The sequence below is a fragment of the Siphateles boraxobius genome, unplaced genomic scaffold (assembly GCF_051911475.1).
Source record: "Siphateles boraxobius isolate OS27281-9 unplaced genomic scaffold, OSU_SipBor_1 35, whole genome shotgun sequence".
Lineage (NCBI taxonomy): Eukaryota > Metazoa > Chordata > Actinopteri > Cypriniformes > Leuciscidae > Siphateles > Siphateles boraxobius.
In genome coordinates this window covers 9,278,118-9,293,611 of record NW_027508975.1, presented here as the reverse complement: position 1 = coordinate 9,293,611, position 15,494 = coordinate 9,278,118, and the positions used below count along the sequence as shown (strand labels likewise).

The following is a 15,494-nucleotide window of genomic DNA, read 5'->3' as shown; positions in this document are numbered from 1 at the left end:
CAGTTTAAGTCACTTCCGTGTTAGTCTTCAAGAGAGAGACCGGAAGGTTGCCGCTTGGTTGATAACATTCTTGAACTATTGGTAGTACACAGTTTCAATAACGGTAAATCTAGTACCAGTACAGTTTCTGCCAAGCAAAACAGGTGCAGGTACGTTATGCATTGCAGTAATGTGGATGCATGCATTTAACTTTTTGTTACTTTTTTGTTAGAATGAACTCTACAGGACAACAATGGTACTTTTATAAGAAAAACAGTTTGATAGTCTCACCTGTCCATTTGGAATCTGCTGGTTGTCATTCTCATCCAGTACTTTATTTGGTATTGGAGGTGGTTTTTCTTCCTCAGGATCTGCGTACGTCACAATGGTGGCAGAGCGCCTGGCCTCCAGGTCAGTGCTGTAGCGGCTCTTCTTGCTGAGGTTGACGGAGGCGTACTCGACACCATTGGGCAGCATGGTGTGGTCTGGTGTAGCAGGGCTTGAGTGGCCGTTGAGAAGAGGCGCAGGCGGTTCCTCTGGGCTTTGTGTACCATTGGGTAGGCCAATGTCCTTGAGCTCTTTCACGGTCTCGTACAGACAGTCCTCGACACTGACATCACGGGAGGCACAGTCCTTCACCACCTCATATGTGCCCTCTCCTGAGGCAACTTGAGCATTGACCACAGCTTCTTTGAGGTTATCGGTGGGTGGAATGCTGGGTAATTCACGATCCTGGTGATACTTAGAGGATCTGATCTCTGATTGGCTGGACAGCATGTCTTCTGAAGGCTGGGGACTTGTGTCCATAGTGTCCGTGAGTACTGAGGAAAAAGGTAAGGGGAAAGAGTGTGAATATCTGTTACACAGGGTTCCTACGCAGTTTGGAAAAGTATGGAATTTGATTTGAGTAATTTCCAGGTCTGGAAAAGTATGGATAAAACAGCTTGTGAACCAGGGGTGCCCAATCCGGTTCCTGGAGATCTACCTTCCTGCAAAGTTCAGCTTTAATCCTGATCAGACACAACTGAAGCAGCTAATTAAGATCTTCAGACAGGAGAACTTGATAATTAAAGACAGAAGTGTTGGATTGGATCTGAAATCTTTATGTAGGTAGGATCTCCTGGAATGGGATTGGGCACCCCTGTTGTAGATAATATGCCACGTAATGTTATATTTACCTCAGAAAAGCCATTCAATGACCATAAACTTGATAGGCAGTTAGAAAAATTAACTCTAGAGAGGAGCATTTTGCTGAATATATGCACTATATTGCATTTTTATTGTGTTTTTACTTAACATGTTATTTAATATTTAATGTATGTTTAAATAAATCTGTTTTTTATGACGGACACTATTTAAATGTTTATATTTCAAAAAGTGAGTAGAAACATAATTATGCCATTAAAAAGTTATTATAACCAGGGCTTGACATTAACATCCGCCAACCCGCCAAATGCTGGTGGATTTCAGCAGTGGTGTGAAACGCAGTCACTCCTACTAGCCACTTTGGCCGGTTGAATTTTATATATAATATATATATATATAAATTTTTCAATTGCAGTCTTTAAAAAAGTAATCTGAAATAATAAACTAAGTGCAATCTAGTGTTGTCAAAAATATAGATTTCTCTCTCTCTCTCTCTCTCTCTCTCTCTCTCTCTCTCTCTCTCTCTCTCTCTCTCTCTCTCTCTCTCTCTCTCTCTCTCTCTCTCTCTCTCTGACAGGGAGTTACACACAAACCCCGCCTTCCTCACTTACTCGCTTCATTTGCTCCAGATGAATATTGTTGTTGTTACAGAGCTTGAATTTCGGCGTGGGATTGCGTGTTTAACTCGTTTAACTCGGGATTGCGTGTTTTAACTCGTTCCCTCAGATTTTATGCTCACACACCCCAAATACACATAAAGCCGCCTCTCAGTACTAAATTGAGTTCTTTATTGCTGCTCTTTGTGCTTAAACAGTCAAATACACTCAAAATAAATGTCAAAATGCTGGTCTTGGTGAGTAAACACAGTCAGTTATGTTGTAAGTGTACATAAACAGTTGAGAAAGAAAACGCAAATGTAACAGTATAATGGATCCGTGCGTGAGGTCTTAAAGTGACAGCAGCCTAATATATCTGATGCCAAATTATGAGATAATATTTAAAATATCTATATGGTAGTTTTCTACTGGGGGGGTGAAAACGCTATAACTTTGGCTAGTAACTTTGGCAAACCACTTTTTGGAAAACAAAATTTGCCATGCACTGTACCTGATACATAGCGCAATTAATCGATGTCGAATGGAACTTGATTGAAATCGGTGTTGAATTGAATCGCATGCTTGAGAATCTAAATCAAATTGTGAAATTGTTGTCAATACACAACCCTACAAGTAGAGTGTTTTCATGGTAAAGGTTTAGTGATTGTTTTATTGTCGAATATGACTGACTTAATGAATGAATTCTTTACCGTAAACAAGTCTCTTTTGAACTTCACTAAACGAATGTGCGTGTGCCACTCAAACAAGCAACAGATAAAGAAGCAAACGATCATCTACTGTAAATCAGACTGTTCTTTGCTATTTGGTGATCGTGCAACATCAAACCACATTTGCAGTATCAAAGTCATGCGTCAGAGGTACATAATATGCAGGTTATAAAGCTTTTTAGGTTTCTTCTTTTTTTAGGTAACTTTGAGAAAACAATGAAAAACGTTAAATATGGTCTAAGAATCGTTTGGAAGGAGGTCTGGAAATTTGAGTCTGGAAAAGTATGGAATTTCAAAATGTAAAATGTGTAGGAACCCTGGTTACAGTCAGTGAGACGTTCATTGAGAGCTGTTACCTGTACCACTTGTAAGAGGCCCATTATGAGAGCTGCTGACTGCCAAGTCAGTTCCTTGACTTTCTATTGACTGACTACATGTTTCCTTTTCTGACACCTGCAGAAAAACAGGATATAAATGTTACCATGCAATACTTGTGAACTAAACAGTATTCACTGATGCAATCACTATTCAGACAGCATGCAAAATCAGGATTGTCACAGATGCACATGGGTTCAGATTTTAATTATTTGTTGTAGTCACAGAATCATTTCTAATGCTATTGCCTGAATGTAAAATGTGTTATATCTGTGTAACGTAATTTGTCGCGTATGAAACGTCAACGTACATAGCTTAACTCTGTGAAACTGGTAGGGGTGCAAGGATTTAAATTGTAAAATTGGGTCATGGACCAAAAAATTTGAAAACCCCTGCTATAAAGAGACAAAGACACTTGGATTGAGCTCTTTGTTTTCTTCTTTTAACCCATAGCAAAAACACCATGCAGTAGCACTGTGGGACCACCTAGTGGCAGCCTATTGAAAATGCCTGTTGCCAGGGCAATGAAGTCCTTCAGATACAGAAGGTTAAAGCTAAGAGCCACTCAGATCGTCACAGCAAGACAAAGACCCCATTTAACCTGTCAGGCTGTGACAGACACCGCCATTTAAATGAAGCCTTCCTCAATATATCGACAGGCAAGACGTACATTATCATGCAAAGGTTAGCCTTCGGATATCCATCAAAACTAAAGAGGTTTACAGTGTTAACTGAGAGATAATGTCAGGCAATTGCTTAAGCATTTCACAATCGTTAATACTCACTTTATATTATACAGAGGATCTCAACCTTGAGGCCACAACCCCATTTGTTGATTCCAAAGCAGTTAACTTTTTTATTTTAAAAAAAAGTTATTTATTGACGACGATCATATCTGACCACCCGTAGCCCCTCTTGAGAGTAAAATATCATTTCAACTTCAATGTTGAACTAGGTGCAATGTTTATTAAAAATTTAGTTTTTACAGTTTAGATTAAACTATGAACTGCTCAGATTTAACTTAAAATAAATTAATTACAAATAATTCAATGGCATTTGTTTGATTAAAGGTTAAGGGGCAGTAAGACTTTGTTGTTCTTTAGAGCGGTCTCTTTTGCTCACCAGGGATGCATGTAACTGATCAAAAATACAGTAAAAACAGTAATACTGTGAAATATTATTACAATTTAAAATAATCTTTTATATTTGAATATACTGTATTTAAAAACGCTCTTTAAAAAACATTTTTAAATCTTTTTTCAAAATTTACGAATTTCAATTAACAGTAAAATTCCACCAATCCTTACATATGATTCATATTACGAATTCAAAATTTTGAATAAAAAACTAGAGCTTAATAAAACATTTTGTGTGAATCTTAAACTTAAGTTTAAATTTTTTTTCATATATATATATATATATATATATATATATATATATATATATACATTCAATTTTATGAATACGAATCACATATACGAAATGGTCCATTCCCTTGTTCCATTAGGATTTATACAAAATGTTTTATTAAGCTCCGTTTTTTTTTTGTTTTTGTTTTTTGCTCATTTAAAATTCTTAATATGAATAATATTTAAGGATTTTTCAATTCAATTTGATGGAATTTTACTGTTAATAGAAATGCATACATCTTTTTTTGAGTGTGTAATTTATTCCTGTGATGGAAAAGCTGGTGACAACTGATTGTGCTCCTTAATATTTTTGTGAAAACTGTGATACTTTCCCCCCCAATATCATTAAAAAGAATATAATTTATTTGAAACAGAAATCTTTTGTAACGATATAGAAGTTTTTGCCGTTACTTTCGATCAATTAAATTTACCCTTGCTAAGTAAAATTAATAATTAATCTTTTAAAAAAACTGACCCCAAACTTTTGAATGGCAGTTTATATTTACCATTTCTAATCCTTGGAACATTTGTAAAACGAAAACATTATTTAACTGTCTTGATTAAAACAAAACAAAAATGTAATTTCTTTTGCAATTTCTGTTTGAGGCTGTAAAATTGTTTGCACTCAGCTTTTGACATACAAAGTATCTAAAAGACTACAGTACATGCTTTGGTTGCTGCAAGTGTTGGTTTATCTCTTTTCCAATGCGTGGCAGGATGCCCATTGAGTTTTATAGTTCGCCCACCTCTTTTTCACAACTACAACCCAGTGCCCAAATGATTTGTTCAAGTTCTTGTCAGAGTCAACAACAATTAAACTGACTACTAAGTAGTAAAATGTGTTGTTATTCCTCCTGTAATGGCTTGGGTCAAATAAGCCCCAAAGCAACTTCGGCATCTCTGAAAAATATGCTAATTGCATTTATTAGAAGAATTCATAAAAATGCACATCTTGCTACAGAGTTTTACAGAGCCTGCAAAATGTTTTACCCAATCGGTGATGCCTGGGGGAGTTTTGATCCCACACAAAAACATTGATGAAATATACACATAACAGGAGGGTTAAGAACATAATTTTCAAATCATCTAATTGCACCTGCGAAATTCAAAATGACTAAAAAAAGTTGCAAACCCCTGATATACACTAGTTTCTGTTGTACTGTGTGCATAACCAATGGCTGTCATTAATCATTTGCATAAAGGCCACAAAGTTTTGACATTTTTACAGCTTTCATGGTTCTGTTACTCTAGTGCACAGCATGCAAATGTATCAGTTAATGATAAAGTTGAGGTAAACACAACCTGATGAACATTATAATAAACATAAAATCAACATCTGGCTGTGAAGTGGCCCCATGATCCAAGTGTGTGCTTCAGAAGCCTTCAGTCAGTCAACAAGCCATACCACAATCCCACAGATATTGCCTATACAGCTGTTTATGTGTTATGTGTGTGTGTGTGTGTGTGTGTGTGTGTGTGTGTGTGTGTGTGTGTGTGTGTGTGTGTGTGTGTGTGTGTGTGTGTGTGTGTGTGTGTGTGTGTGTGTGTGTGTGTGTGTGTGTGTGTGTTTTAGCAGTCAGTTATGCCCTCAGTAGGTCGCACTAATCTTCTGATTGCTAAACATCTCCTGAACTCTTGAACTCTTTCCTCAGATGATAATTTCACACAAGACACCCAGTCAGACGCAGCAGAGCCAGAGATAAAGGCGACTCATGCATGAAGTTTCTCATCTCCCTGCGGTCAAACAAAAATGTTAATCTGTCTGCTTCATGCTTTCCTCCCACAAAACCAGGGCCTCACAATGACCGTCCATTCTCCTCTCCGTTCTCCCGACTTTACCAGGCCCTCAAGCACAGCGGTCACACATTCTCATGACTCAAACACTCTAAAGATGGTTCACGTAATCTCGGGACTGTGTAATTGCAAACGCCTTTTGAAATTAAAAACAGGGACATTGTATGGCTCTGTTTGAGCCGCAGTGAGGCAGCACAGGCTGAAATCTCTTAGATGAAAAGGATGGTGGTAGCGCATGCTTACCCCATTCATCAGGTTTTCATGGTCTCCTGGCGGCCCCCCTTTTTTCTGCCTGTGGAGTCAGATGGAGAGCATTACTGAGAAATTTTGATTAAATCTGTAGGTTTGGCTATGTACTCTGAATCCTTCAACATCATATTCCAAGCAAACTAAGCCTTGTTTTAGACAACAAAGCATTTAAAATCACATTTAATATAGTACCGAATCAAGGATTAAGCTTTATCTGTTGCAAGGGAAACCACCACTGGGAGTTTACTGCTGGTTTTATGTTAAAATGAAATAGGAAAATATTTAATAGGAAAATATTTTATTATTATATTAAAATATTTATTAATAATAAATAATATCATCATCGTTTAGACTGATCTTGTCAAGAAATGCATGGATTTAACATAAATCCATGACATATAGGGCTACAAAATATTAGTGACAAACTGTTTTATGAGCCAGGACAATTTTTTATTATTATTTATTTTCCCTTTTTTTATTTTACTTTTTTGATATAATACTTAAAATCCAAATCCAAACATCCAAAAATATTTTTATTAATATTTTATAATGTATATATTATAATAATTATAACACACACACACACACACACACACACACACATATATACATACATACATACATACATATATATATATATATATATATATATATATATATATTTTTTTTTTTTTTAATAATTAATTATGACTAATTTTACTACCTTTTTAACAGTAACAGTTTGTATTCAAAGTGCACCTTTTGTTTTCAAAGGATTTAGTGAACTTTCAGTAAATATTGTGTAAAATAAGAGTTAATTTGCATAATTTTGCACAACTCATTTGCAGGTCCAAATACACTTTGTGTTAACATTTTCCATGCTGATTTGGGGAACAGAATCAGTGGAATCCTCCAGAATGAATTTATGGTCAGATTAGTTCAAATGTGTTCAGTGGATATGAGTGCATGACTCTCATGTTAGTAGCTGAAAAAAATAAAATTAGAAAGCATAATTACATTAGACAAAATATGTATTATAGGGGTGAGGAGATGTGTTGAATTTTGTGATTGATGGCATTCCAATTCTTTGGAACTCTGGAACTTTCTGAAGGGGCAGATTCCATGTGATTTTGCTCATTTATCACGAAATTGTATCATATATCAGCCTGTTCTATAGACCCTTTGGGTGTTTTGTGGGCAGAGCCTACCTGGTGGCAGAAAATTACAGTTCTGCAGTAGCAGTCTATGGAAGCCATGGAACAAAATAATAAATAAAGGTTATTTCAAGAAAAATCTGAATTGTTAGATTTAAACTCGATATTCTGCCTTTTTCCCCTCAGAATATCAAGTTTATATCCTGCAATTCTGACTTCTTTTCTCAGAATTGCTATATAAACTCGCAATTGCAAGTTATTAAGTCCGAATTGAGAATTGTGAGATAAAAATGTTATAGGTTTAATTTTTTTTAATCTATTTAAAATGTTATAGGTTTAAATATGATTTAACTGTAATAGATTATGCCCCCTATTAACTGCACATGTGAATATTACGTAGATCTATTGTTTACAACAAATTCATGCTTTAATAGTAGGGTAATCAATGCAGGTTTCATCAGTCCAGTCTATTCATTTAATGGCTTGCAACCATAAACGTTTGTGTTAAACATGCTAAAGGGAGCGTCTTCGACAACGGTATTCTGTAAAAATGAAGACCATCTTTTTTTTATTCCGATTCTGACATCCTAAGGAACAACAGGTCGTTTTTTCCTGTTATTCCGTGGATCTCCCTGTTTTCCCCCAATTTTTCTGCCACCGCAATGTGCGTGCAACTGCAGTGACGTAACCAGGGCCATAGCTGAGGTATCCGGGGCCCCTGTGTAGGTTGTGTGGGCCCTGTGGTTTACGTCACCGCCTTTCTACCTGCTAGCGATGGCCCTGGATGTAACTGTGACATCTGCGCCCAAATGGTCTATAGGTTCAGAACAACAATACAATATTCATGAAAAAAACATTTTTTTAAAGACATTCAAAGAATGTTACTCACCCCTGGCAGCTCGCACACAGCAGCAGGACGACAGAGAGCAGCAGGAGAGCCGTGAGTCCCGTGAGTGTGCCTACAAGTGCCAGCTCCCCTTTAGCCAGCCACACAGCCCCCGCGACCTCTGACCCCACGGCCCCTGACCCCAACATAGCACTCAGAGCAGGAGCCATTATACATCACAATGATGAGTCGCCTTCATCGACCAAATGCACCTCACTGCAGAGGCTGGACACAAAAAATGGATAGAGCCAGAGAGAAAGAATGGGGGAGGAGAGAAGAATAAAAACAGTTTCAAGGTTTACCAAAAGACCTTTGCACTTGATTGAATCAGCAGGCCAAATCAGCTTAATAAGAAAATCTGAAACCTGATTATAAATCAGAAACATTTTTGCTCCGGATCCTGAGTAAGATGGTTGATATATGTAAGTGAAATAAGTGAAATAACTTGATAGATAATCGCAGATTCAAATGACGTCATGGAAGAAACTTGCCATCATCCCTCACTGAGGTAGAACTCTTTGTCTACATGAGCTTTGCAAATCAACATCCACAAGGGGGCAGACTAGTGCAGATGCACAATCCTGTCATGTGGTACTGCAGTGAACTCGGCTCCTCCAGAACAAACGCCTCTTGGATTTTTCACTTAGTAACCTATACATGAAGGCTAGTTTTATTTGACAGTAGTCCAAAAAGCCAAGCCAGATTAAACAGAGCCCTGGTCCAGGATGATGTGTGATGGTGGGCCCCACCTCCACAAGCTGAATAGACAGATAACAATCAAATGGCTGGCATCCCAGCGGACACTGAGGCCCGGGCAGCGTTTCTGATCTTTTGTGTGAGAGGAGATGGACAGCTCAGCTGGTTCTCCGAGGGGTGAGTCTTTCCTCTCCACTCGCTCAACCTCTCCGATTAGAAACAGAAGAATGGAAAGCCACCCATATTCACGAAGAGCATAAAGTTGGCATTCATTCTGAACAGATGCAAAGTTTTTAATGTTGGAATTATTCAGTCTTTTGACTTTCAAAAACAAAACGCTAATACAATCATCCTACTCGTAAAATGAATAGTTAATGCATACCAGAAAAAGTACTGTAGGTTTGTATGAGATGAAAAAGCCAATTGTGCAACTCGAGAAAATATGCAAATGTGACTGAAGCGTAGGCATTTACATTGTAACTGATTCTTAAACTAATTCGAAAATAATGACTGTTAAACAGTGCACAACATCTCCTGAGCATTAGTTTCAGTAGTGTAGGTTTCATTTGAATGAAATATAATAATAATTTAAAAAAAATGACCTATAACATATTCAAATTTAAATAATATAACAACACATGACCATGTTCATGGTTCTCTGATGCTAGCTAATTGCCACATTGCATTCAGGTAAACAACTAAAATATTTAATCTTTTTAGTAAGTGTTTTTAATTGTAATTGTGTTTATTTAAATTGAGCTTCTATTTATTTTAATTTTACTTTTTTATTTAATTTAATTAATTATAAGCTTTTCATCAACTCACATACTGCGAACCTCAGCTTGGGAAACCTTGATCTTTATCCCTGGTGGTGATAATAAAATTAATAATAATAAATGTTATTTATTATTTGATTGTTTTATAATGAATTTTCTCTTATTTATTTAAGAAATAATCAATACTTGCTCTAGGCCTTCTGTGTGTGTCTGTGCTGTATCCTCAAAAAAAGAGGATATCCGAAGACAACATTCGTAACATCTTTTTAAAATAAAATTACCACAAAAACCTCGCATACGTAAAATACATTTGGAGAAGAAAAAAAAAACATTTCCCCAAAAGCTGTAAAAACATGATCACATTAAAAACCAAGCCTTGCACAGTTCTCACTACCAAAAAAAAAAAGGCAAACGGGTCCTACCTGAATATTTGTTTGGCTCCAGTGATTGTTGCCTGCAGGGAAACAGAGAGAAAAGACGAATAGATTCAGGAAGGGATCTTTGCATATACTGTATTACCAGAAGACCCTAGTGAAAAATAAATACTAATATATATTTTTAAATACATTTTGGTATAGGTTTGTTTTCACTAGGGAACACATTGTGCAGAACATCTTTACGTGTGAAATCCTGAATGATCAGATACTCATAGTCAAACTTAGAAATGACTGACCATAAATCACAATCTGCTACATAAAGCATCTTATTATGGAACAAAAAAATAGCAAGACGAAGTCACTCTTGTATGCAATGATAAATTCTGCAATAAGGGTCTATTGAAGTATATGGATCATTGAGCACTTATGAGTCTCACAGCATGAGTACGAAGAGTCTCACAGCATGAGCACATATCACACATCGGCTTAAATGCATGCGAGAACATGAAGAACATGCACCAAGAACCTTTTCTTGATCCTCATAAACACGCTCCAGTGTAACTATAGCAACCATGATCTGAAGATAGTTTGCAATAATATGCTCTAATGAATCTATTTAATGCCATATCAGGGAGTATAACATTGAGATGAAGATACATGGAAACCATAAAACAAGATTTTGCTACTGCCACAGTACTGTGATTGTCTTAATGTTGCTATGCACTTGCTAAAGTGTTCTGAGTGGTTTTTAGCATGTTATGTGGTCGTAAAGGCTGGAATGCACTACATGACTGTTGCCCAGATTTCCCCCTGATATACAGTCATAACACTAGTTTGGCGAAAGTAGCGGATTTCACAGAAAATAGTGATGCGTATGATGGTTTTTAGCTTCAAAGTTTGATTCCATCCAGTCGGAGGATTATCAATCATGTTTGGTATTTTGAGCCGATTATAGAACACAGTCTAAAAGCAACAAGACATGAGTTTGTTCTGTTGTAATGACTTGAAAATCTGTTAATGTGTGATCCTCAGTCATTTAGTGTATGATGCCCGGTTTTTCCACTGTATCTTTAAAAACTCGGCAAGTGAATGATGCCTAGTATTTTCAAATCTGTTCAGATTTTAAAAGTCATTTTTGTGCTGCTTTTTGGTTGTTGCTTACAAGCCCAAGTCCAAAGTACCCATCCCAAAGTCTTAACAATATTTGTCTATGGTATTTTGGTTCCCATTTCATTGTCCATCATCGATCATTCAAATATATAACCCTCTAAATAAAATACCAAAATCAAGCACCAGTAATAAACAACTATAGCTTATGAAACACGGGGCCCATTCTCACTGAAATGTTAGACTGAAAAGTTCTTTGCATGCAATGTTAGGATTGTGTGTTTCATGCCATTTAAAATAAGGTACTGGAAAAGCCATTTAATGGGGGAATGTGTTTAGAAAGGCTGTAGTCCCAGATAGAGGTGAGCAACTGTGGTCTAAGACTTAAGAATTGGTGGAATAAGTATCTTTAAGATCCAGATCATGTTTAAGAACTACCTCTTTCTAGAGCCTTTATTATCATCAAATAAGATCCCGTGTATCTGTGACCATAAATACGCAGTATCTGGCCGCCAAGGGTCAGAATAGGAAAAAAAGTGTGACAAATACCATACTGTCCCTGCCTTCAGATATAGTTACTTTATAGTTACAGACAACCATACGGCAAAGACTTTCCTCCCCAGGGGTCACAGAGAGGGCTGGATTTTGTGTAAAAGCACAGCTGGATTGCTGCTGAGAACGCATCCGGTAAAAGATTCTCATGCGAACGCCAGCGGCAGCTCTTGAATAAATAATTGTACTGGAGCAGGAGTAATGCAATAAGGAATTTTGTGGGTGCTCTGTTATTATAAGTTTTTCTGCTGACAGAAGCTTTGATAATAACTCATCTCCAGCAGAGGAAGGAGCTCGCTCTAAAAAAAGAATATTGCAGCATTTGTAACCCCTAATGGAAATCGTCTGCATTCTGTGTAGCCTAAAATGACGAAATATTTGCAGCAGGAGGTGGTGGGAATAATACAGTTTCCATAGGTGTTGATCAAGAGGCTATTAGCTTATAAAGCACCAACGGTTTCACAGCTTCTCTCTGGCCATGTTAGAGGAGAATGATACATTCGACATATGTTGCATTCTGGCTCTCTGCTGGACACGGGGGTGCATGTCATCTGTCGTTACATTGCATTCGTTGTGACAGGAAGCTCAGTCTGCTTCAGGGCACTTTTAAGTGATTTAAAGGAAGAAGAGTTCATACAAAATCAAGAATTGTGTCATCTTTACTCACCTTTATGTCGTTCCAGACCCATATGGCTTTTTTTGGAACACATAAGGTGAATTGTTTTATATTCTAGCCTTTATTTCAATATAATAAAGGTGAATGAGGAATGAAGTTGTCAAAATGCTCCAAAACGTGAAATACATTCCAAGTTTTTCATCTGAAGTCATGCGATAGCTTTACGTAAGGAACAGCACTGTTCACTGAAAATCTTGACATTTGCCCAAGATCATGAATTTATGAAAGTAGTCGCAAGTTCTTTTGAATAAAATCTTTTCAACGAATTGCATGATCCAGTTCACAAATCGAGTCTCAATGATTAACGCTTTTATTTAATAAGAATGCATTGAGATTAACACTTTTATTCAGCAAGGACGCATTAAATTGCTCAAAAGTGACAGTAAAGACATATATGGTACAAAAGATTTATATTCCAAATAAACACTGTTTCTATTCAATAAATGTAATTTAAAGCAACACTATGTAGTTTTTGAACCTTCATAATATATTTCCAAGACCCTTGAGATGGTACATCGACTTACAATAGGTTGAATGACACGTCTGTCATAGCCTGACAGTGTCCGTACCGCTTTTACTGGCACTACGTAACTTCGGGATTCAGGTAGTAACCTGAGCGCAAAAAGAACTACAAAATTCGACTGCTTTACGGCATACCTCACTTCCCCACTTCCTCAGACTCTGACGTGAGAGCCCAACTAGCGTTTGTTTGCCGTCTGTATGTTGTTGTCATGGACGAAGCAGCAACTAAAACGAAGAAGGCAAAGGTTTTGTCGGAGGAGACTAGAAAGAGAAAAAGGGAGAGTGACAAAATAAAAGGCCGGACGAGGATCAATATTCAGGTCCAGAGTTCGTTCGCTGGCGTGAGCTGGAGGAGAAGGAGGGGTGCCCGACCGATGCTGACCTGGCCGTCATGCTGTTGGACTAGTAAATATATTGCTCGCATACTATCTCTATTTTTTCGAATTTGTTGTCTGCCTGGCCATGTTACGGAATCTATCTGGTCCTCCATTTATCTTCATGATAATCATGTTTGTTTATTTCTTTTTCTGGTGAAAGTGTCTTGCCTCAGGCTATAATGCAAATCGATTTTTCAAATTTACAGATTCATCTACGGTAGCTTGGTATTATAATCTTGACGATATATGGCTATTACCTACCACACAAACATTGAATTGAATTATCATATCCATTATGTAAAACAGTAGACAATAGGCTACTATAATGACACTGGCTTGTAAACGTGAGCTACGCGATGTTTTGGCATTTGAAAAAAAATAAAACCCATGAAATGATATTCATATGACATGCTGAAATATATGTACCTGGGATGAAGACATTTCACACACAACGCTGGCAGTCTGCCCAAGACGTGAGAACTCGCGAGAACTCAAGACGGTATCGGCTTGTCAACAAATGCACGTGTATCCCCTGGTGTAACCATGACAGATTTTACGACCGCAGTAGAAGACAATACTGTTTCACAACTGTAGGGGGACCCCGAGAGCAAAAAACTACATTGTGTTACTTTAAAACATAATTTAAATGACATTTTAAAATATATCAATTGTATTTTTTATCAAATAAATGCAATCTTTATGAGCATTTTGACCCCAATCTTTTGAACGGTATTTTAGACTACTTTTGTATCCTTTTTGAAGCTTGAAAGCTCCGGTCACCTATTCGTTATAACTGAACAGAAAATTTAAATAAAAAATAAAACAGGTCTGGAATGGCATGAGGGGTTAGTAAATGATCACACTATGTTACATTTTGGCTTAGCTAACCCTTTAAGACCCAACACAGCTCTTTTTTATACGCAACACTGCAGCTTATGTGCAACAATACTGCAACATCCTCAGTTTCACAAAATGACTAATATGACAACAGTCAGGACACAGTTGTTCGCCCAACCCCCTCCTCATCACCAGACTGAGGCCAATTCACAGTGAGAGAAGGAGAGAACACTGGCCATCTTGAGTCTGGATGCAACAAGGCCACGTCTCTGGGTAAAAACAGAGGGATGAGCGAAGAGGACAGGCTGTTTTGAAGAATAAATCTGGTCCTCACTGTATTCACATATTCCTATGAGTCAAGGATGATGAAATAATACCCTTTACAGACAGCTAATGAACTGTGTAAGGTTTCATTAAGACCAGTCTTAGGGGCAGATGAACAGGAAGCAATTTCCTTGGGTCAATGGTTTGTCATCTGTGCCTTACAGCAACCGACTATCCAATCAGCGAGCTCGTAGTTGAGCGCGAGCCAGAGGGCCCTTCCAATTAAAATGTCCACATTTGATCAACGGACATTGTGTCTCTATGGCAACCACACTCATCCCATGGGTTAATCAGCTGGCATGGAAATCGATACCCTGATGGTCTGCATATAAAGAGAACTTACAATGGCATGTACTAATGACCTGGCTAATAACAATCTGCGCGAAGGTCAGACGGCCTAGAATTGCTCCATCACCACAGATAGACTATAAAACACAGATCAGAGGAAGTGACTGTTTGCTGAACACTATTACATTTCACAGATAGGTTAAAAGTGTGTGTTTGGATTGTCGTCCTTCTCTGAAATGTGACAGATGTTTAAAGAGGACACGTTCCTCTCGAAAAGCCAATGAGTTATGAAACCACAGTTTCAGCTTCCCGTGCAGTGTGTTGGAGTGTGTATGCAACAGCTGTGCCTCTCTGTTCTCCCACAGAAAGACTGATGTACCATTAAAGCCCGTCTCCAGAGACACTGTCATTTCCTACTGCACGTACCATGAGCCTGCTTTGACCTCCCTCAAATCTAAACTCAGTAACCACATACAGAGATGCATCATTGGCAGGTTTGTTGGTTTTAACTGGTTTAAGGGTGTGTTCACACTTGTAGTTTGGGTCTCTTGGTTAGGACCAAAATAGAAAAATACATTTAGGGTGTGTTCACACTATAGACTGTAAAAAAACATGGACGCAGTGTCCGTAACGTCACCCCTAGGTTTCTGATGAGCATTTTTGAAGC

The 15,494-nt window shown here is 37.6% G+C and overlaps 1 protein-coding gene across 1 annotated transcript in view; it reads right to left on the bottom strand.

The window, feature by feature from the left end:
• Positions 1-15,494, bottom strand: part of pag1 (phosphoprotein membrane anchor with glycosphingolipid microdomains 1) — a 57,538-nt gene that overhangs the window by 5,995 nt on the left and 36,049 nt on the right. Inside the window, exons 2-6 of the mRNA XM_077196282.1 lie at positions 10,190-10,221; positions 8,299-8,520; positions 6,271-6,319; positions 2,806-2,902; positions 271-800 (exon numbers count right to left, since the gene is read on the bottom strand). Of these exons, the coding sequence (XP_077052397.1) occupies positions 271-800; positions 2,806-2,902; positions 6,271-6,319; positions 8,299-8,465 (843 nt within the window). The 5' untranslated portion in view covers positions 8,466-8,520; positions 10,190-10,221. The remainder of the gene's footprint in view (positions 1-270; positions 801-2,805; positions 2,903-6,270; positions 6,320-8,298; positions 8,521-10,189; positions 10,222-15,494) is intronic.